General features: G+C 37.7%; 1 protein-coding gene across 1 annotated transcript; it reads left to right on the top strand.

Moving 5' to 3' along the window:
- Positions 1 to 275: 275 nt before the first annotated feature.
- On the top strand, positions 276 to 24,489 carry LOC121453935 (cytochrome P450 2C25). The gene is made up of 9 exons (XM_041660991.1): positions 276 to 482; positions 1,992 to 2,154; positions 2,626 to 2,775; positions 7,561 to 7,721; positions 11,012 to 11,188; positions 15,395 to 15,536; positions 19,542 to 19,729; positions 22,960 to 23,101; positions 24,041 to 24,489. Exons 1-9 carry the CDS (start codon positions 315 to 317, stop codon positions 24,220 to 24,222), a joined length of 1,473 nt encoding a protein of 490 aa, XP_041516925.1. The 5' UTR covers positions 276 to 314; the 3' UTR covers positions 24,223 to 24,489.

Below are 24,489 nucleotides of genomic sequence, written 5' to 3'. Positions count from 1 at the left end.
AAACTGTAGTCAGTGGTGTAAGGTGTGTCTGTCCCATGGCTGCACAGACTCTAATTTTATTAGCATTATTTGAACACTAATCTGTTCTGTTAAACCAGAAATTCAAATGGATACCCTGTAAAGAGGGGAAAGTGTAACGACCATCTTATTTTTATTTCGATCAGAAGGACAAAGTCTACTTGAGAAAGAGAGAGGTTAAAGGTTATCTGATTGACCAGCCAGTGCTGTTCCAAAGAAGACATATTGATTCAGCAGGTAGTGTTATAAAAGCTCCATGCTGGCTGAGCACAGCTGTGTCAGGCAGAAGGATCTCCATGGATGCAGTTGTGGTCCTGGTGCTCAGCCTCTGCTGTCTGCTTCTCCTCTCACTCTGGAGACAGAGCTCTGAGAGAGCGAAGCTCCCTCCTGGCCCCATCCCTCTCCCAGTTCTTGGCAACTTCCTGCAAATAGATGTGAAGGACATCAGCCAGTGCTTGACCAATGTAAGTATTCTCTGTGCTCCTCCAGCACCTTGACAAAGAAGATAAACTGACAGTTGCTTTAGATGAAAATCTAGTATTTGAGGCAATATAGTTATAAATAATTACAAATTCAAAACTCTTGCGAAGTATTGTGTACCTTATGACACTTATAGGTGACCATTGTCGGGAATTCAGTAATGAGTGAGGTTTCAGGTGAAAGGACATTTACATCTTCACATTTTATAGAACAAAAAATTCCACAAAATTGCACAATTTGTGAATATTTCCTATCTTAACAAAACAAAAACCACATCTTTTCCATTATTTTTGGATGAAGACCAATAGTGAGTAATGATTTATTGAATAAGTCATTAATAATAATGAAATAATAGAATTTTAGAAAAACATTTTTTCTAATTACATCTATTTGATGTTGCACTCTAACAAAGTAACTGATTCCTAATTTAACTAAACACCAAGGACAAGGAATAACACAAGAAATGCAACAGAGAAGCCAAGATTTCAACATATTTGGTGATGTTTATATCCAGCCAGAGAAGGAACTATTTTTTTCCAGGAAATATTGCATGCCTATGGTGCAGCTCCCGTGGTGCCCACTCTCTGTCTTTGTAGTAGCATTATGCCAAATCTGGTTCCTCAATGGAATCAACTGTAGTGACTTACAGATTTGTATTTTGAAAGTAAGTGGGCCTTTACATTGCTGCTTTATTGCTGCATCATTTTGTCTATTCGACTGGACCACTTGCCTTTATTTGTGAGTACCAGACAGTTTCTATCACATAACTCTATAATATAATTTGGTATCAGTTATTGTTATATCTCAAACAGCATTTTTACTCCTTAGGAGTGACTTGACTATTCTTGGTCCTTTAGGTACTGTCATCTGCTCTTTTTCTAAACCTGTAAATATGGAACCAGATATCTGATGTATAGCATTAAATTCATAAATATAGTAATATGAGTTTAGTAGTATGTGTGTTTGTTATTCGGTTTCTGTTTCTTCTCTGATCTTCTGACTACAGTTGCCAGTGGTTGAGGAAAGTGTCTCCACACCTGTGGGCTGGACTTCTGTAGGTCAGAGTGGAATGGCCTCTGTTCAAAGAGGGTGTTTGTTCCTGAGTTGGGGACTGAGACATGGTGGGAAAGATGGGAGGGTTGATGGTGAGTATGTTGGGCAGGCGCTGAGACAGAGGGGGCAGTCAGCAGGCATGTATATTTCCTGTATGGAGTTCTGGTGGTCAGCATCCTGCTGAATGTTTTGGTGTGAAAATTCATTGTAATCCTTGTATGAGAACTACCTGAGTCTTGAACCATTATATGGTTTTCTGAAGGTGATCAATAACACCCTAATATGATATAAATAGGCTTCACAACCATTTGAAATTGAGCTTTGCCTGACTAAAAATATTAAAATACAGTGAGTGATATTATCAATGTGAATGAGGTTGACTCCATGGAGATTAAAATGGCTTTTTTGCTAGTATTTACATTTTTCTTTTCAATTTTTAGTTCTCAAAAGTCTATGGCCCAGTGTTCACTCTGTACTTTGGCATGAAACCCACTGTGGTGTTGCATGGGTATGAAGCAGTGAAAGAGGCTCTGATTGATCATGGGGAAGAGTTTGCTGGAAGAGGAAGCTTCCCAATGGCTGAAAGAACTAATAAAGGTCTTGGTAAGTTACTATACATGTTCATATGAGGGATGCAGTGTTTCTGTTGAAAGTGAAGACCGAAAGGAGGGGTGGAACTTCTTCCCCTAGGTACAGGTTGGACCTCTCTGCGGTTTCCACCCATCAAATCTCTCATTTGTTCCTAGAATATTTTTCTAGTGCTTTACCATTTATTTTTTCTGAATTTTTAATTTTTTCAAAAATCCATCTTTTCTCATTGTATATACCAACCCCAGTTCCCACTTCTCCCTTCCTCCCACTCCCTTCAACTTCCCCTTCACCACACCCTCATCCACTCCTCAGACAGTGTAAGGCTTCACATGGGGAGTCAACAAAGTCTAGCACATTGCTTCGAGGCAGGACCAAGGCCCTCTCCACTATATGTAGGCTGAGCACGGTATCCCTCTAAAGAGAATATATTTCTGAAAGCCAGTGCAAGCAGTAGGGAGAGACCCTGTTTTTCTATTTCTTTAGGCATTGTTTTTAGCAATGGAAACAGATGGAAAGAGATAAGGCGCTTCACTCTCACAACTCTGAGGAATTTGGGCATGGGCAAAAGGAACCTTGAAAACCGTGTTCAAGAGGAAGCACAGTGCCTTGTGGAGGAACTGAGGAAAACCAATGGTAAGTGCAGATTTCTGCATTTGCATTTTAGTCAAGGTGTGTGTGTATGTATGTGTGATGTTGATCACCTCTATTCTAAAATTTTCTTTGTTTTTAAATCAGAAACAATGAATATATGTTTCATGCTAATTTTCTTTTTAGCTGAATAATTGTGCATTTCCAGGAGCACAAGTGTACTTTGTCTTTGTGGATCGTTCCATCATGGAATAACTGCTATTGATAATAGTGGCAGAGCCCAATCAAAGGATATTTGTTTTCATTTTCTTGGATTACAGAGCTTTGAGGAAATTAACTATGCAGTATAGGGATTCTTCTAGGCCAATGTTTACAGTCCTGGGTAACATGCAATTTATACTTTCCTTTTCTTAGCCTAGTATAATAGAATTTTCATCAATTATTTTGTCTGCTGTAGCATGATCTTAAAATTGTATTGTCATTTGTTTAAAAATTATTAACTACATTGAGAATTTTATACAATGTGTTTTTATCATGATCATCCACCATCTCTACTGAGACACACCCTAGTTTTCTACCTATTCTGTTTGGTGTTGTCTATTTAATAATCACCTAACATGATTTGTGCTTGGCCTATAAGATTTTTGTAAGAAAAACTTTATTAGTGCTTTCAGAATTTGGTACGTGTTTGAAAATATGTTTTAAATAAAATAGAATTACATAATTCCTCCTGCTTTCTTATTCTATCATTTTTCAGATGCCCTCCCTTGCCTTCTTCTAATGCCTTCTCCACTGTCACGTTGATAGCCTCTTTTTGTTTGATTATTGTTATACACACACACACACACACACACACATGTCTCTCTGTGTGTTTTTTGTGTTTGTATACACACATATATAAACAACCTCTTGAGTAATCTTTGTTGTTGGTTATCATATATATGGTTTTGGGGCTGATTTTAGTTCTTATAATCTTTCTGCCTTTTCTGCTGTGATGTTCCCTAAGTCATAGATGTGGCAGTTATGATGTATTTGTTTCAGTTAATGCTGGGAGCGCCAAAATCTGTTGGTGTCTGCATTATGTCCAATTGTGGCTTTCGGTGATGATCTCCATTTACTGTAAAAAGAGATCTCTTTAATAATGGGCGGTAACTACGTTTACCTATTCATATAGGGTTATGATTCTGAATACAATTAAGAATTATGGCAGTCAAGCAGACTAGGTAGTATAGCCTTTTCTACGGTCTATCCCCTCACTAGCCCTACACAGATGCCTCAATTTTCATCACATTCATCCTTCTCCCTCTAATTCTTCTCACACATACCCATCTTTTCTTCCAAACACTTTTTTTTGTAATTTTCCTTAAAAAACAATTGTGCTTGTCAAAAATTCTTCTATGTGTGACCTTCCACCAAAACATGATCGATTTATTAGGGGCTCTTGGAGGAAATTGGCCCTTCCTCTTCCAGAAGGTAGTAATTGTCAATAACTCCTCCGTTATTGGTAGGACAACATGCCCAAATTCTGTGTCCATGAAAGGATCTTTTCTGGCATTGGTTTGCACAGGTCTTGTACATCCTGTCACATTTTCTGTGAGTTCTATCGTGCTCTGCCCTGCTGCACCCAGAGGACACCATTTCCTAATAGATATCTACCACCTCTGGTTCTTAAGATCTTTCTGTCTCTTCTTTTTCAGTCATCCCTAAGTCTTCTGAGGAATCGGTAAAGTACATAATTTATATTTAGGGTTGAACTGAATTTAGCCTATTCTCAGCACCTTTATCTTTTGTAGCCTCTGTATTTGTCATCATCTACTGTAAACAGAAACTTCTATGATGGTGTATGAGCAATATCCTGTATGTGTGGCTTTCTTCTGAATTATGTTTGACTTATGAGAAGTTACACGTTTAAAGAAAAATGACTTACCTTCTCTTGAGAGCTAAGAAGTGCCAGTAGGTTCTTAACTACTGATGGGACTTTGTACCCACCTACCCTCTTCATACTGTGATATGGTCTGGCTTAAACTTACATGAGTCTTGTGTATATATATTAGTTGTAGTTGATTAATACTAACAGATTCATCTGTTAATAATCTGTTTAAAAAGCCATCATCTGTACTTCTCAAATTATTTTGTAAAATAGAAAATGATGAAACACTTCCAAAAATCTTTGTACAATGTTGGTATTTTCATGATATCAAAACTAGACAAAGCATAAAAGAAAGGAAAAAATGAAGGAACAAAGAAAGAAAGAAAAAAGTAAAGGAACAAGGAAGAAAAAAGTAAAGAAAGAAAGAAAGAAAGATTATAGGCTAACATTTCTGATGAACATGAAGAGCAATTTTTTCAATAAAGTACTTATAACCAAATTCATATTTCATCAAAACGATTATCCAGTGTAATCTAATTGGATTTATTCCCAAGCTCTAGGAATGGTTAAATGTATGTAAACCAATAAATGTAAACAACTTCATTATTTCGTCTTACATGGCACATCTGTTTTGAATTACATTCTATCAAAACACATATGACAGCACAAATATGCAAGATGCACAAAGAGAAAACAAGAAAATTATTTATTAATTAAATTAAGTCTTTAACTAAACATGAACTACTTTTGCTAACCTGTTGACTCTGTCTTTTATCCTGCCAGTCATTCCTGCCCAAGGTCAAAATTCTTTTGTATGTGTTTGTAGAAAATGAATCACTTTCTTTTGCTACTGCTATAAATGCTACTTACCTAAGAAGTTCTTTTTTTGTTTTACTTTTTATTTATTTATTTATTAAAAATTTCCATCTCCTTTCCTCCTCCCATTTCCCTCCCATGACCCCTCTCCCAAACCCTCTCTAGTCCTAAGAGAAGTCAGGGTGCCCTGTACTGTGGGAAGTCCAAGGCTCTATCCAGGTCTAGGAAGACCTAAGACTTTTTTGATGTGAAAAATTGCATTAATTATTTCATTTCTAAGGATTTCAAGTTTTTTTTCCCAAATAAAATGAAAGGAAAGACTAAAAATCAAATTTAATCTGTGAACAGCATGTTTACACATAAGAAAAGTTCTTTCATCCTTCACTGTTTTTGACTTAAATAAATCATTTCCTGATAGCATATAATATAATCATGTTTTTATACCCTGGCATATGTACAGTAATATTAAGGAGCTTCATGTTATTCAAATGTTTAATAATTTATTCAGAATCCTGTTTTTTATGTGACCCTTATGTGAGGTCTACAGATTTAAATTTTGGATCTGCTTGCATGTAAGGTCTATTTATGATATGTTCAAAGTCATTTTACTATAGAAAAGAGATCAGAAGAAACTGTCCTGAGAGCTGAAGAGATGCTTTATCACTTGAGAGAGAATGCTCCTTTGAAGAATCAGTAATGGGTTCCAAGTGCAGGTGTCAGGCAGCTCCATGAGATCTGACATGCTCTCCTAGCTTCCACAGATATCACACAAACACACACACACACACACACACACACACACACACACACCTGTGAATTCATGCACACAAATGAAAATAAGTCTAAAAAAGAAATTTTATTATGATTTTTGACCTGTAATATCATATGTGTATGTATGTTACACAAATTTTAAGCATTATATTGCATAGTAATCTAATAATGGTGATTTTGAGAGATGTTTATAAATCTATAAACTGCACTCTTTCTCAAATATGTTGTGTAGAGTTTGATTGAGCATAATCACTGTTTACTTCTTTTAAACAATAAACATTATTCTTACTAATACTGTATATATTGTGGGCTTCATATAGATATTTCACATGAGGGTAACATGTGCTTCGAACAAATCTTCCTACCATCACCTTTCTGGCCACCCCATTCCCATTTTTTTCTATTGTATCCTTCCCTGGGACTCTTCATTTTAATTAAAAAGATTGGTTTTTTATGTGTATAAATGTTAGCCTGCATATACATGTGAGAACCACTTGTGTACCTGGTTCCAAAGAAATAAGAAAATTGTGTTATATTCCTCTGGAACTGGGGTTACAATAAGTTATGAGCCACTGGGAGGCTCCTCAGAACTGAACTTTGGTCCTCTAAAACAACAGAGAGTACTTTAAAAGCAGAGCTCTCTGTCTAGCACTGACCTTGTTATACTTTGTGTCTACTTTTCGAATGTTGTGTTTACTTTTTCTGGATAAGATTCCTTTTTTTAAATGATGAAATGAGAAAAGGGAAGTCTCTATCACTGCTCTCTTGTTGTCTCCCCTCTTGGAATTTAACTGTAATAAGAAAGTTTTCATTTTATTTAGTAATGCAAACAAATCCACATGGAAGTTGCTGTTCTTGAAATTACACATTATTCTCAAGTAACAAGGAAAAATTCTCCACACATTTTTTCTTCTAATACCAGAACTCACCTGCAGTGGGGTTCCTCCTTCCTAGGATCAATACTTGTTTCTTTGGTTTACTCACTGTGGCTGCAGACCTTCCAGGTGTACACTCTTCTACTTTCATCTGAGTGTTACATGGAAACTAGACATTCTAGTAAGAAGTCGTTCTGTTCTGAACACTAGAAATTTTAGGTTTACAAAATCTTTTGTTTTCTTGCAAGTACCAGATAGTTTAAAGTGTAAACATTGCTATATCAGATATGGTCTGTTTTTCTATAGCTACTGAGGATGAGGCCACCTCAAATTTAAGATTAAAGTGATACATTGATTCTACATATAATGAATGCTTAGCTGTTAAAAAAATTGTAGATAGGATATGGTTTACAACTTCTAAAGACTCCTTACATGTTCACAAAACCAAAACAATCTCTTTGTCCATTTTAATGGTATTTTTTTTTATTGTTTGTTCAGGTTTACCGTGTGACCCCACGTTCATCTTGAGCTGTGCTCCGTGTAATGTCATCTGCTCCACTGTTTTCCAGAATCGTTTTGATTATAAAGATCAGGATTTTCTTAACTTGATGGAAAAATTAAATGAGAATGTCAGGATTCTGAGCTCCCCCTGGATGCAGGTGAAGTCAAGATCTTTTCCTCCTAAAATCATATTTTTGGTCTTTCATTATCACAAATCAAATTCAATATGTACTGAGAATTGAGGTGGCCTGACAACATAGTTTTGAATAACATATTATGGACAGAATATCAGGAAGGCCGGTCTACATCCTTTGTTATACAAATAGCAAAACTAAATGGCAGTTTCCAGATTGGTTCAAGGCTGCTAGTTTTGTACCCCTTGGTTTTCCACTTGATATCCAGAGAAGTTTTTGTATATTGCATTCATATCTGGAAGTGTGGCCAGTTGTTCACAGGACATTCTTCTATGCATAATTCTTATCTTTTTGACTATTAAACACATCCTTATCATATTACTAGGCAGGAATATTTTAGTTTAGAAAGAACATTCCATAAAAGGAGAAAGAATATTAATGACAATGAAATCTGACAGGAAACACTATTTCCAGTGGTTTCATGTGTCTGCTGGACACATTTGCCCTAGTTGACAAATAGACAGGTTGAAATGTGAAGAGGAGTGTGGCCCACATACATCTTACCAGAGTTATCCTAGACTGAACTGGCATCTCCTGAACTCTCCACAAGAATGGCTGTATTCCAGACTGCCCAGTAAATCAAGACACCAGGCAGTCAGGCACTACTAAGGTGAGCAAATGTATGGTGTGGTATGGGAGAGACAGAAAAACAGTTCATGTTTTCTGGAGAGAGAGGCACACCTGAATAGGGGAAACAGTGAGGAGTGGGCTGAAGTGGGTGACTTGGTTGCTAACCAGGGCTATGGTGATGTCTGGGACTTGGCTGCCGCCAAGGTTCATGTCTGGGTACATGAACATGCTGCAGCCTTGATCTGTGTGGATGTCCATAGCTCCTGAAACCACCTAAGGCAAAGAGGAAAGGGCTGTACAGGGTTGATTCTGTCACTCACTGTCTGAAACACTAGGAAGAAAATGGGTCCTGCACCTCCTCCTGGCAGCACAGTAGATCAGGTCCTGTTGATAGGAATGTGGGTGAGCCAGGTCTAAGAAGCTGAGCTTGGTGGATTTTACCCTGACTGCTCCTTATCTTCCCTATGGTACAATGGGTAGGGGAGATACGCTGCCATCTGCCTCTGGCAGAGGCGAGAGCTGTCTAGGAGGTCACAAGATTGTGAGAGTTGCCTTTGCCCCCACTACCTGCGGAGTTCAAGAGAGTGGAGCCAGTACATTGTTTGGGCAGCACAGTAGAGTCGACATTGTTTATAGGGGTATGGGCGAATCATCCCCGAAGGTCTGAGTGTGAGGGAGCTGTCTTCATTACTCATCTGTCAGGGCGTGGTATGGTTGGAGGAGAGATGTCCCCTTTATCATTATCCCCTCACTGCTGGAGGCACATGAGTGAGCTGACCCTCCCCTTTACGAGCTGCAGCACTCATTGAAGCAGGCTGTGCTTCTAGCCTGGGCAGCACACTAGAGTGGACCCTGTTTACAGTGGCACAGGTGAGCTGGCCCTGAGGTTGTGAGAGTGGAATAGCTGGCCACACCCACTAATCTGCCATGTGGTGGTAAGGGCTAGCGAAAGATGTCCTCCTCCCCTTGCCACCGCCACCTGTGGTGTGCAAGAAACCTGACACTCCTCCTTACCAACCTCAGCACCTTCTATAGCTGGTCCTGCATCTCCACAGGCAGTACAACAGAGTCGACTCTATTGCCCCTATTGATTGGGGTGCAGGGCTGCAGGTGAACCAACCTAGATAATGTGAGTATGTGAGATTTGGCTTCTCCCCTCATCTGTCTTATGAAAGTATGTGTGGAGGAAAGATTGCCTCCCCTCCTTTGTAGCCTGTGGCAAGTTGCAGCGCTGATCCTGAGGTCATAATATTAGGAGAGTTGCCTCTGCCCCTTATTAACTGCAGCACTTGGGAGATTGCCCCTGCAGCTAGCCTGGGTAACAGAGTGGATCCTGCTGTGATAGTGTAAGTGTAGGAGAGCCAACTCAGAAGGTATGAAAGCAGCTCTTCCATTATAAAGGCTGAACTAACCAGAGCAATGCCAGGGAATTCATCCTAGTCATGAGGATAGGGGAACTGGCCAACAGTGCAACTACCTAGGCTCGGATCTAGTGTCATGAGTTGATGCACCTCAACATCCATCCCAATGGTATTCTGTTGGAGAATGTGGAGGAGCTGGTCCTACAGATTAAGGCTGCAAGATCGTCACAGTGCAGGGCAGCAGCAGGATATCTACAAAGTAAGGGCCAGTATTGATAGTGTAGGAGAAAGCAGAGACCCCGAGACAGTCAATGACTCTGTGCAGTGAACACTTGCCAAGCAATGTTATATGGGTAAAAGTGTGTACTGCCTGACTCACTTTGTCACAATACAGCTTCCATGATAAAACTTTATCTTTTTTCTCTTAAATTTTATTCTGTTTTTTTGGGGGGGATTTAAGGACTGACGGTGGATGTGTGGGGTTATGGGAGTAGATGGGTTTGAGATGTATGGTGTGAGGGACACAAATAAATAAATAAATAGCAAGTTAAAAAAGGAATACCTGTGAGCATAAAAAACCCCTACAGGCTATGTCACACTTTTGCTTTCAAAGGCTCTTGGAGCCCCACCCACTTCTGATTATTTATTCCATGTCATGTCTAGTTTATAAGAGTTAAATATGCATGTGCTACTTTTTTTCTATAAATTAAGTTTCATAACTCTTTTCACTACAGCCATCATCTAAAAAGTGTAAACGACAATTATTTACATAATTTCATACTTGAGACTTGTAGAGAATAAACGGTATAAACCATCAGTCAGTTCTCACAAATAGCCTTTATATCAAAAAATGATTCATAAATGTTGAAACTTGATCATTATCTTTCCTCATTCAGACAGGAATACCCTCCCACTCCAGGTCTCTCTGTTATCACAAAGAATTGCTATATGTATGAAATAAAACAACTCTTCCTTTTGCTGAACTTATTTTTCATTCATTTCTGAATCTACAAATCCATGTTGGTCTTGCTATATATTGTGGATATGTTTCCTTATTTAAAAAGTTCTTTGTCAAGGACTGGAGAGATGGTTTAGTGGTTAAGAGTGTGTGTTTATCTTCTAAAGGACCTAAGTCCAATTCTGAGCATCCATTTTAGATGGTCCAAAACCACTAGCTTCAGGTGATCTGATATTTTTGGCCTCCAGTCTACCCACACATACATGCCACACACATGTTTGCATGCATACATAACATATACACATCACATACATGACTAAAAGTAAAATAATATAGCTCAACAAAAAATTTCTCTGATTTTGTAGGTCTGCAATAATTTCCCTTCACTAATTGACTATTGCCCAGGAAGTCATCATACAGTATCAAAAAATGTTGAGTATATCAGAAATTACCTATTGGAAAGAATAAAAGAGCATCAGGAATCATTGAATGTTGCAAACCCTCGGGACTTCATTGATTATTACCTGATTAAACTAAAGCAGGTAAAATATTAATATAAATTTATTTATTGTCTGAGTGTGTTGTGGTTTTTTGAATCCTGAAATGTTTGTCAGAGATGGTTTAAGTCATTATCATTTGAAAAACTGTTTTAGTATTTATTATGTGTTGGGATGCACCATATGGATACTGATAATATAAAGGGAATTTGTTAACTAGAACACATTGGCTCTGTTCTTTAAAAACTGTAGGGGAGAACAGTCATACAAAGGGCAGGTAATGTGGGAAAAATTCTAATCAAGTGAAAATAGCCAACTATCATGGCAGTGTGAATAGTTTCACCATAAATGTGCATATTGTGTGGCTAGAATTCCTGCATAGCTAGTGAGTTAAAATAGATCTGGCCAAATTTTTACTTTAAAAAGATAGATAGAGGAGTTAGTTTCAGAAGGACTGAGTGATGTATAGAGAGGTATGTGGTGGGAAGAGAAGGTGTATGGAAGAATGAAGCTTTGAGTACAGTTCAAGTTAATTTTCACAAAAAGGGGTTAAGGATTGGTATCTATTAGGTATCCTGACAGCATGAACTGCATTGGCATTGTGTGGTTTATTGAAAAGGTAATTTTCCATATAATTTTCTTGGAACTCAGAAAAACACTTGACTCTAGATTATTGGGTTTGGTGTGGGCATTGATTCTACTCCACTGGTCTTATGTATAGTAATACTTAGTAACCTGGCATCTGAGTGACCCGTTCTTGCTGGGTTTTCTAGACCAGACTATTTTTTCTAGTTTTTGCATTTTGTCTGGCTTTTAGAGACAGGGTTTCTCTGTGTAAAAGTCCTGGCTGTCCTCGAACTTGATTTGTAGGCCAGGCTAACCTCAAGCTCACTGAGATCTGCCTGTCTCTGCTTCCCAAGTGCTGAGATTAAAAGCATGCACCACCACTGCCTGGCTAGTTTGTAAAATATAGCTCACAGAATTAGTCCACTGAGTGTAAAGTGGTATCTCAGGATCCTAGCCACATATCACTTACATTATGTTGGTACCATATGTGGTTACAAAGTACTGCAACTTCCAGCTCCTTTTAGTTGGAAAGCAATTTCTTACCATGATAAAACACACTACACCACTACTGGTCAGTCCTTTCCATTCACACCATGTTTAGCAGTTGTTAGTGTGGTTTCTGTATGTCCAGACTTGCCTACGATCAATGGATCATCTAAACTGGCTCAGTATATGTGGCATCTAATTTCTGTTTTCTTCCATTTGAATGAAATCTTGGACATTCATCTAAGGTCACCTTGTTTCACTACTTCCTACTTTTTTTGCAACAAACTTCATTTTCATGCATTAAAAGAACAATGCACTCATTCCTAACTGATGGATATTTGTTTTATTTCAGCCTGAGGCTTCTCTAAGCTATATATATGAACAAATATTGGTATCACTTCCTCTGACTATATCTCCAGGACTGGGGTTTCTGAGTCAAATAATAATATCTTTATTGTTTTCTTTTTTGAGAGGCTTTTTAAAAAGTTACATTAATACCATATTTCATATCTTTAAGATCCACTATTTTCCAAATAGCTGGCGAAGTTGTAATTTTGAAATTTAATTATTAACAATTATAGTATGAAGTGGTACCTCAGGACTGATTTGATTTGTATCTCCTTAAACAGTGAGAATGGACATCTTTTAATGTGCTGTTTTGCCTTTTCATGTCTTCAGAGAATTTTAATTCTAAAATTTTTGCCCATTGGACTGCTTGCTGCATGGAGCTATACACTTATGTATTTATATAGGTAGAAACCTTTCCACATGATGGCATACAAACATATTTCCATCCTGTAGGTTGTCATTTGCACATTCTTAGTTATGTCTTGAATGCATTAACATTCTGTTATGGGTGAAGTCTTGTTTATCTAGGTTTTGATGTTTTGATCTTTAATCTATGAGTACAAATCATAAAGAATGAGGCTTATCCTTGTCCATGTTTCTTTACACTTCTAGCATCCTTCTTTCATGTAGGTATTCTGTTGTTCTGTCATCATCTGATAAGGACTCTTCCTTTAGATTGAGCAGTCTTGGAACTCAGTTTAAAACATTGGCTGTAGGTGTTTAGGTTAACTCCTTGCTATTAAAGCTCTATTGGTATTGATATTGATTTGTGTGTCAATACTTCATTACACTCATTACTGTAGCTCTGCAATAAGATTATTAAATAATCATTCTATGTTTGATACATTTTTGTTTTTATTTTTTGCAATATTTTTTTAATTCTTTGAGAATTTCACGAGATGTAATTTGAACATAATCCTCAACTTTGGTTGCCCTCCTCTTTATCCTCTTAACTCTTCTCACCAAACTTTGTGATTTCTTTTTTCCCTTTTCAGCATTGAGTCCAATGTCTGTTGTTCACCTAGCCTCAGGCCTGACATGTAATCAAACTACTGGGGGGGCACATTATTGTAGGAAATTTACTACCCCTTCCCATGAACTAATCATCTAGAATTGGGGGTTCATATTTCTCCCCATACTTTGTTGTATTTTTATCTGATGGAGCCTACACAGTTTTTGGGCAGGCTGTCACAGTCATTGTGAGTTCTCATGTTCACCTGTCCTTTTGTATCCAGAAAACACTGATTCCTTGATGTTATTGATCACAAATAAATCCTACATTTCTGCCCCCTCTTCCACAAAGATCCTTAAACCTTCTGGGGAGGAGTGTGTTCTTGGTGCGGGACAATTGTCTACATTCTGTCAATTATATTTTAAATGACCCATGGCCAGGCAGGAACTATAGAAAAGATAGTAAGACAAAGTAGAGGCAGGTCAACGAGAACAGGGAAATTCTGGGAAGAGCGAAGCTCCCTCTGCAGTCCTGTTTAGACACAGAAGCAAGATGTGACTATGCCACTGAAAAAGGTATTGACCCATATGGCCAACACAGATAAGAATAATGGGCTAATAATGTAAGTTAAAAGAGTTAATAAGAATCCTGAGCTAATGGGGCAATCACTTTATGATTAATGCAGACCTCTGTGTGATTTTTTTTTGGATTTAACAACTGTGGGAATGGGTCAGGACTTAGGGGTAATCATGATTTAGGGGTAATCAAGACACAATGCTTTATTCTGTGTACATTGAACCATTGGGTATCTCTGTATTAATTGCTGTCTCCTGAAAGGAGAAGTTTTTCTGATCAAAAGTAAGAGATCTATGTTCTATGAATATAGTAGTAAGTCATTAGGAATCATTTTAGCATTATTCCCATTAGTCTATTAGAGTAATAGTTTTGACCACCAATTCTTAGACACATAACTGTGACAGATATGGGTCTTATGTAACATGGTGGCTCTTAGACCCAATCTGCCCTATATCCAAAGAATATCAGCATAGGAAAAGGCACTTGTACATTTGTGTTTGTTTCCTGCTGTGTTTCTCAAAATAGCTGAGATAATCAATCTAGAAGTCATCAACGGATTGATGGGTGGATAGATAAGAACTGTGGGATACACATGCAAGGATATGTTACTTTTCAAAATAAGAGAAAATTTAGTAAGTAATGCATTAAGATTGAATAGGTTTATTTAATTCAAGGACAAAAAATCTTATTACAGACCTATTTAGTTTAATAGAGAATGCTCAGAGATAGAATCAAATGTATTCCACTGTTCTTTACCATACTGAGAACACAGGACTTCAATTTTATGTATAAACCTGTATATATCCCCAAATTAGACCTATCTCACATTATTCCTCTTAAAGTTTTGAGAGGACAGAATACATAATGAATAAAATGTTTCCTTTATGTTTTTAAGGCATGAGTGTACAAAACCGTATATGTTTAAGTGCAGACAATCACATCATTGCAAGAGTTAGGCTAGTCAGGAATTTAGGGTGAAATAGAAATTTATGAAAACCTGTGCCACAGATTTTGAAATTATTTGTTAATTTCTTCTCTACTCTACATTTAAGTATCTTTGTTGGCAATAAAATAAAATAAAGATTTTTGTTGAAGTCCTATTATTAAAAAAACTTGCTCATAAATAAAACATTATGCCATTAACTAGACCCAAAATCTATACGACTCAGTAAACTTCTATACAGTTAGAATAACCATTTGGAATGAATGTTACGGAGTTTTATTTAAATTTTACACTTCCAGTAAACTTGAATCTATAAAGTCATTGTAATTAGATGTTGCGATAAAGAATTTATCATATCATTGCATCAAATTTTTCATAGGCAAGCCACAATGAACAATCGGAATTTACACTTGAAAATCTGGCAACGACTGTGTTTGATCTATTTGGTGCTGGGACAGAAACAACAAGCACAACACTGAGATACGCTTTACTGCTCCTGCTGAAGCACCCTGATGTCACAGGTGAGGACACAGGTGGTGACCACAGTGTTCTTATAAGATGGTAGAAAGAATCTGCTAGTGTCTGTGTGTTGTTTTTCTTAGAGAAGTCTCAGTCCTTCACCGTCTATGCCATTCACTGACTGTAGTAAACAGCATGACGAAGAGAAACAGACTGTAAGACAAACAATCAAATTCTAGTCAGTGTGTGAGATTTCTGGAGGGTAATCTGAAATAGGCATGACCAGCATACATTGTCCTTCAGATACATGTCCTTTTATTCTTAAGTCATGTTTTTAGGTCAGCTAAAATCTTCTAGTTTTCTTCTTTCATTCTTATGAATCAAACTTTGGGAAGGAGAAAAGAAAATTCATCTCACTGAAACCTAGACTTTACTGAGTCTGGCTGGGATAATGTGCCTTCTGAGAAGATTTCAAAACATTTAGATTCTCTAGTAAGATTTTTGATCGATGAAGAAAATGTAGATTAAGAAATTTTGTCAGTTAAGAAATCCATTTTCTTAAACATTTGTTGAACAATAATCGTTTCAACTGTACCAATAATGTTTTCTTTCGCATTGCAGTTTAAAACAGATCCAGTGGTCCAGCACATACAAAACACACCCTCCCTTCTGTGCCCAATACATGATAAAAGCACAAACATGAATCATATTTTTTAGGATAGGAAGAGATAACAAGCAGTTAAGAATGCTTCACTAAATTACTAAAACATTACTATGAGGGAATAGAAAAATATAATACGGGAAAGATGATCTTGAAACATAAATGTTATATGATCATACATGAAGTAAGACTCACAAGGTGTGGATATATATCTACAGACATGTAAAGATTCTGGTTCCAAAGCAATAGCAGCTTAAGAAGCGAACAAAGTTGAATATAGGATGCTGGACTTGTTGAAGTTCCCTTCCTATTCCCATTCAGCATGATACACCCCTCCAGGAAAATAAAATTCTTAAAAGAAACTGAGTCTAAGAAGCCCTTTAACTGATACATTGATGAATGACAAAGGACTGAGCAATACATAGGGATGAAAGTGGAAGCTGGCAGCATTTGAGTCCCCAAATTCTAGATCTTAGAGCCCTTTCTCTGCCTTGTTCCATGAATGTGAGGAGTGGCATCACTCATCCAGACAAAAGGAATAAATCAGCACTCCTTATTTCATCAATATAATAGACAATATTTCTCATGTATTTACCACTATGGATTGAAAACACCAATCCAAGACACAGACTCATGGTGTTTTCAGGACTGAACAGAAGCATGGAACCCTTCAGGGAAATACCTGAGTCACACATAAACTTTTCCCATTGGGACTAGACCAGAATTCTCAAAATCATCTGGCTTCTTTTGTGTTTATAAAATAAAAGACAGAAGAAACCTCTAGGGCAACCATTAGTTTTGTTCAATTTTCCATTTCTGCATAAAATTTGAGAGATAATATTTTATCCTATTATCTGAAGTAAAGTAACAGGAAGTCATAGGATCCAGGAATCTGAATAGCACTTGTCAAAGGGTAAGAGTATCATAGAAGTTGTTGGGTACCACCTCTGGGAAGCTCCCAATTCAACATTTCCCATATGGGTGCTGTAAGTGTGAACATAAAGAGGGAATGAAAGGGAGACAACTGTAGTGTAGTGCTCTGTTAACTGAGAATATATTCCCAGCATTTCAAAGTATCCCCTCTGATTTTCGTGCTCTTTCTGCCTCCTATTCCACAGTGTACACTGAGCACTAGGGGAGGAGTTTAATGGAGACATTCCATTTAGGATAAGTATTCTGAGATCTTTCACTCTGTGCATAATGCCTGGTTGAGGGTCTCTGTACTTCTTGCTCTCTGCTGCAAGATGAATATTCTCTAAAATGACTGAGCAAGATGCTGATCAATGAGTAGAGCAGAATGTCATCAGGATTCATTTTATTGCTATAATTTTTGTTTTATGTTTTGTTGTTTATGCTTTTTGTTTTAATACAGAAGTATTTGGTTTTACTATAGGTTTCAGGGCTATCTAGTCTCCCATTGTGGCCACCCACGCAGTTTGAGGAATGGGTGTGATATCATGGAGTGAGTCATAAGTCAGATAAGTTCTTGGTTGGTTTTGTGCCACTATTGCCCTCGCATATCTAGGAGGCAAGACACCATTGTTGATTAAAGACTTTGTGGCTGGGTTGGTGTTTGTTTCTCTTTTGACAGTAAGCAGAGCATATTCCTCTACCAAAGATCCTGGAACATATGGGTGAAGTTTCCTTGTAAACATTGACTTGACTTCTCCATGTTCACAGAGTTTTGTACAATGAGACCTTGCTGTCAGTTTTGGAGAGCAACCTATGTCTTGACAATAGCCTGGGTTGTAGGGAGATTTTCTGGGAACTCCTTTGATCAAAACTCAATTAGATGTAACCTAATGCTGGTGTTAGAAGTTTCATTTGGTGAAAAGTGTTGTTTAGTTGGGACTCTACCTTATCTTCATATTATTTGGCTATTTCATTAGATCACCTTTGTATATGTTTCATATTTATATACATATGTATATATATGAAGTTTCTGCTGTATTAAGATTCCATACATTCCCTCAAATGATGCTGAAGGTTACATGTCTCTACCTGTATTTCAACATACATGTGCCGTCTCTTCACCACTTAAGGCCTTGATTTGAGCACCACACCCAGTACATCCATAAACATTTATTCTATCTCTCTTCCTAACAAGGTCTTTCTGTCCTTCATAGTTCCATACCTAACCTCAGTGGTTCTACAGGTTGTAGCTTGGTTATTATTGATTTAAGAGCAATGTCCAAGTTTAAGTGAATACATATAATTGTCTTTGTGTTGTGTGGAAAGTCCTTCTGTATGTGTGGTAGTTTTATTAGTTAATGAATAAAGAAGCTGTTTTGTCCCCGTGACAGGGTAGAATAGAGCTAGGCAGAGAAGACTTAACTGAATACTGGAAGGAAGAAGGTAGAGTCAGGGACATGCTGTGTAGCCCCACCACAATGGACAGAAAATTGCCGGTAAGCCATAGCCATGTGGTAATACACAGATGAATTAAATGGGTTAAGATGTAAGTGCTAACCAATAAGAAACTAAAGCTAATAGGCCAAGTAGTGATTTAATTAATACAGTTTCTGTGTGATTATTTTGGAGTTGAGCAGCTGTGCGATTATTTCAGGGAACAAACTAACAGCCTCCTACAACAAATTGAAACTCCAATATGTGCTAGTTAAATCCACATAAAAACTGAGAGGGCATGCAAAGGAATTCTAGACACTAAAATCAAAGTTTACCTGCATTTTTTTCCGGATTGGCTCTGCTTGCTGGCAGCATGCCACAGCTTCTTTAAGAGAGTCTTCCTGATTCAGTGGTAGTAAAAGAAAAATAAAAGGCAGTTTTGAAATGGTGTCTTCCTGGGTCATGCTGCCAGCAGAAACTCTGACTCTTTCAGGAGGTCCTGATATGGAGCATTTAAATGGGGTTTGTGAACAGAGTGATACAACTTGCTTAATAGCATCACAGACCTACTGCAACCTGACCCAAGATCTGGGGTTGAAAGAATGGCTCTCAGAGGCAATGAATGGATCTCTGACATGCTGGACTGGGCAGAGACAAAAGGCAAAACAGCATTAGTCCTAATAATGGTGCTTAACATTTTAAGAGGCACTCCTGGACAAAAAAAGTATTTGAGATATATAATAAGACATATTCAGACATAAAAGACCTCCAAATAATTATATTGTTTTATGATATTTTTAATTACTTACAGTTTATTTATTGTTACAGCTACTAAGTAATAAATATATCCTGATCTATCCTAATATCTGTAGAGGATAGTGATATAAATCCACAACACAGCATTGCTGTATAAATATATGATTAAATACTTTTATCTATGAATGAAAAACACACATTTACACTTATTTTGGAATATTCACATAGTGCTGTATATGGCCTGACATTGTGCCAAAAATGTTATTTTTCTCCTGTTTTCCCTTTTGTCACTCTGACCATATAGCTAAAGTCCAGGAAGAGATTGATCGTGTGGTTGGCAGAAACCGCAGCCCCTGCATGCAGGACAGGAGCCACATGCCCTATACAGATGCCGTGATTCATGAGGTCCAGAGATTCATCAACCTCATCCCCATCAACCTGCCCCATGCAGTGACCTGCGACATTAAATTCAGGAACTACATCATCCCCAAGGTGAGCTTGTCTCTTCTCTGCTGCACCTCTGTGCTCTTGATGCTCACAGGTTCACAGTGTTGTTACAGTCCTCTGAGTTATCTGGTGCTGCTGATGGCTTATACTGCTTCACGGTGAGAGGGGCAGCTCTACCGCAGGTGCAGCTAGAACTGGTAATGACACTTCCACATTTGCTCTCTTCCAAAAACTGTTCCGCAAAGTTTAAGCATCTCTGTTTGAAGGTCCACATTCTGTCAATTTTCCAAAAGTCTTTTCTGACTTTTTTTTATTTTTTTATTAAAAAATTTTCGCCGCCTCCTCCTCCCCCCACTCTCCTCTTTCCCCACTCCATTGCCCCTCCCTCTTCATTCCAAAGAGCTGCCAGGCTTCCCTGCCCTGTGGAAAGTCCAAGGTCCTCCCCACTCCATCCTGGTCTTGGAAGGTGAGCATCCAAACAGCCTAGGCTCCCACAAAGCTAGTACGTGCAGTAGGATCAAAACCCAGTGCCATTGTCCTTGGTTTCTCATCAGCCCTCATTGTCCGCCACGTTCAGCGAGCCGGTTTGATCCCATGCTTTTTCAGTCCCAGTAGATGGCCTTGGTGAGCTCCCAATAGATCAGCACCACAGTCTCAGTGGATGGGCGCACCCCTCGCGGTCCTGACTTCCTTGCTCATGTTCTCCCTCCTTCTTCTCCTCATTGGGACCTTGGGAGCTCAGTCCAGTGCTCCAGTGTGGGTCTCTGTCTCTATCTCCATCCAACGCCAGATGAAGGTTCTATGGTAATATGCAAGATATTCATCAGTATGGCTATAGGATAGGGCCATTCCAGGCTCCCTCTCTTCAGCTGCCCAAGGAACTAGCTGGGGACATCTCTATAGACACCTGGGAACCCCTCTAGAGTCAAGACTCTTGCCAACCCTAAGATGGCTCCCTTAATTAAGATATGTACTTCCCTGCTCCCATATCCACCCTTCCTCCATCCCATTCCCCCAAGCTCTCCCCATCCTCCCCTTCTCACTTTTGTTTCCCCATCTCCCCTTGCCCCCATCACACCCCACCCCCAAGTTCCCAATTTTTGCCCGGCAATCTTGTTTACTTCCAATAACAAATTTCAGGAAGAAAAACTATGAAGAGAATTTTCTTAAACTAGAAGTCATAAGCAATGTGTAGTGGAGAAATCCATTATAAATATGTGTTTATACCATATACAGTCAGTGATCAAAAGTATACAATACATAGAACCATAAAATGAGCATAAAGAACAATTTTGAAAATAATGTACAGACTTTTGTGAATAAAATTCATCTCAAAGTGAAAATCAGTGTCCCTGGGCCATACTCAGACATAATTGGCTCCACAGTAAAGTAGCTCATATTCCATTCTCTTCATAGTTTTTCTTCCTCAAATTTGATAGAATTTTTACATTAAAACCAAGCTTTTGCCTTAAAAAGGAGTTTAAATTGATTCCTGATGTCATTATGTTTGTACTTATTTCATTTCTGTGGCCAATTATTGCTATTTTGAAGACATCACAAATTGCAGATGAAAAATGTAGAATTTTTATAGTAGTAATTTCTTTCAGAAAGTATGACATTGGTCCTCCTGGGATTCTTCTCTTTTGCGGGGAGGGTGGAGTGGGGCAAAACGATTTTGGTAAGGTTCCAGTTACTAACATCATGTGCTGATAATAGAACTTACTTCTCCAATTGACAGTAGGTTTTCTGTATCATAACAGACTTAGTATATGGGTTAGTGTATCTGTTTGGCTAAGGGACATTCTCAAGGTAAGATTGTTGATGTCTATGGTTAATATACAGAACTTAGTTATGTTTATATACTTAGAGCTAACTAACTAATAAGTATAACAAAGGTCAAAATAGGAATGGCACATTTACTCATATCTTTCTTGGGTTTAAAGCCTAGTTTGAGGTGAGTGTTGTATCAGCTAAACTTATACTCCATCATCCCTCTCCTTCAGGTTCATGACACGACAGGTTTCTTTGTGATGTAGTCAAGTAGAATATTCTATTGTTCTACTTTATGAAACAACCAAGTTGATTCTTCATTCTGAGAAACAGGATAAATGATTTCATAGATGAGAATAGAGCCACTGATCTCATCAAAACAAATAGGATAAGAAGGAACCAATGATCTTTGCCATTTTCTGGCAGATTTTAGCCTTTCTAGGCCAAGAAGATTGTGCTGCCCCTTCAGAAACTCTCACTGTAGCAGAGAAGCAGTCACAGGCAACATGTAAACAAATGATTATGAATATCATTCATATCAATGTTCAATGCCTATTGATACTAGAACTTAATTTTCACATAATTTATATATATCAATAATGGTCTTTTTAGTTTTAAAATTTTAGACATATTTAGATAAACTGCTTTCTCATATGTGTTGGCAGCCTTGAAAAAGATTGTAGACCACATTTCTAGAAAGTGTAAAATGATATGAGGTTTGTTTTTGTCCTAGTTAAAGAGAACTTGCCTGCACCAGCTCCCGGCAATTTCTGTGTCTTCAGAAGTTTCATTGATTTAGCTGTCACCAGATCATCTTACCTTCATCATACATTGTTTTATTTTATTGTCTCCCTCTTCTCCCCATTCCATTCCTCTTTTTTTTCTCCCAAATAATCCTCATCTTGCATTTCTGACACACACACATATATATTTATGCATATGTATGTATGCATTTCTATATTTATGTTTGTACATTCACATAGACAGATTATATATAAGACTGAACACATATACTTCTGCACATAGCACTGCATTTTCTTTCTTATAATATAAATACAAATATAGATTCTGTAAGTGAGAGAAAAGGAGTGCCGTTTGTCTTTCTAAATCTTCCTTTTTGTACTTAATGAATGGTCTCCTATTCTGTTCAAAACACTCAATGAATTTTTCTACTTATAACCTAATTCACATGAAGGGTATGTAGACATATGTGATGAAGTAGAGCAGTTGGTGTTCAGAGAAGCATTAGTTCAATCTAAAGGAAAGGGAGAAGAGACTCAGAAATTTTAGTCCAAGTACTCATGTGAACATCATTGAAGTCACATCAGCTACAACACTGTGACTGACTTCCTCCCTGCTGCTTACTGTTCTGCCTGTTGAAATGTCCCTACTGTTCTTTGCACTTCATCCTAACTATGGAGCAGAAGGTAAATCTGGATATTTTCATGATTTTTCTAAGCTCTATAATTTCTTTTAACTTTATTTGTTTTTATGTGTTGTTATAGGGAACAACGGTAATAACATCACTGACATCAGTGCTGAATGACAGCAAGGAATTCATTAACCCAGAGATATTTGACCCTGGCCACTTTCTAGATAAGAATGGAAACTTTAAGAAAAGTGACTACTTCGTGCCATTTTCAACAGGTAATAAAAATTCATTTCCATGGATGCAGGGACATGAGGATCTGTAGCGACTTATCTAGTGGCTCCTTAATGGCCAAAGATCAGGAGTATGACTTTCAGTGTTTATGCATGTCATGATAAAGAGATTTCTTCTTTGTCAGGTTATGAAAGTGAGGCTTTAATTGTTAATCCACTGTTCAAAACTCAGAAAGCTGGAGTACAGTGTGTTTGTATTCTTCCTTTAGCTACATCACAGAAATACCAAAGAAAGCAAAGGCCATTTACACTTTACTCACCGTGAAAATGGAGACGTCATAATTTACATTCAGGTCTTCTTTGCTGTGTCACTCACCTCCATACTCAACTAAGTAATTACAAGTCTCAGAAATACCAAAAATTACTGAAGCATCCCAAGTGCACTTGGTAAACACATAAATGAATAATGCTTCTTAAATTTCAGTTAAAGTAGGCCAATGAGAAAGACTCCCAGATCTCTGGGTTATTGGGGATATCAGTACATTTATCTTTCCAACTTGATATCTTAGTGCAAAAAATGGAACACCATTCTAATAAACGATTCCCTAGTTGCCTCAAAATTCATGGGTTGTGGAGAATCATAAGAAGAAATCACTTATCATTAATAGAATTTCATGAAGAGATCAGAGAGTTATTTGTGTTAACACAAAATTCCTCCTCAGTCTCCTAGGCAGCCTGATTATAGATGTGAATAACTATAACTAGTTAAAAAGTATTTTTGAACAATGTATTTCTTAATAGTATAGGTTATCTGAGAAACAATTGTGTTCCACATTTTTCTATTTGCCAAATTAATTGTTCTTTCATGCAGCCAAACGTCTATCCATCCACCTAAAACTTACCCTTCATTCATAGTGTCAGTTACAAATGCAGTGATTCTCAAATGCAAATGAGCATAGTAATCTTTGATTTCATCCCACCTAGGAAAACGGATTTGTGCAGGAGAGGGCCTGGCACGAATGGAGCTGTTTCTATTCATCACCACCATTTTACAGAACTTTAAGCTGAAATCGCTGGTTAATGCTGAGGATATTGATACAACCCCAGTGGTCAATGGATTTGCCTCTGTGCCACCCCAATACCAGCTCTGCTTTATTCCTATCTAAAAAAGAGAAGATTGCCTAGCCCAAGCTGCATTGTTTTCTGTAATTCTCCTCTAGATCATCATTCACCTCCTTCCCCATCTTGGACAAGATGTCCTTCCCTCCTCTCATGTATTCCCATTCTGTACCCAGGAAACACCTGTTAACTATTTTGCAACTTGTTGAATCACAGTAAAAATACATTGTTATATTCTGTTCTCTACCACAGTGTTATTATTCCTTTTGCTAATGTGTATTTGGTCTTTAATTAAAATAGAACTTTACTGCAAA

The sequence above is a fragment of the Microtus oregoni genome, unplaced genomic scaffold, assembly GCF_018167655.1.
Source record: "Microtus oregoni isolate MIOR12 unplaced genomic scaffold, Mior012 000012F_ref0000307, whole genome shotgun sequence".
Classification (NCBI taxonomy): domain Eukaryota; kingdom Metazoa; phylum Chordata; class Mammalia; order Rodentia; family Cricetidae; genus Microtus; species Microtus oregoni.
Note: the sequence above shows the minus strand (reverse complement) of the source record. Positions and strands in the feature narration are given on the sequence as shown.

Bases quoted from the DNA above. Each gene is read 5' to 3' on its own strand.
- LOC121453935 (XM_041660991.1), top strand. From the start codon at position 315: ATGGATGCAGTTGTGGTCCTGGTGCTCAGCCTCTGCTGTCTGCTTCTC. The intron at 2,155-2,625 runs GTAAGTTACTAT...CTATTTCTTTAG, and splicing joins AAGAACTAATAAAGGTCTTG to GCATTGTTTTTAGCAATGGA. The intron at 15,537-19,541 runs GTGAGGACACAG...CTGACCATATAG, and splicing joins GAAGCACCCTGATGTCACAG to CTAAAGTCCAGGAAGAGATT.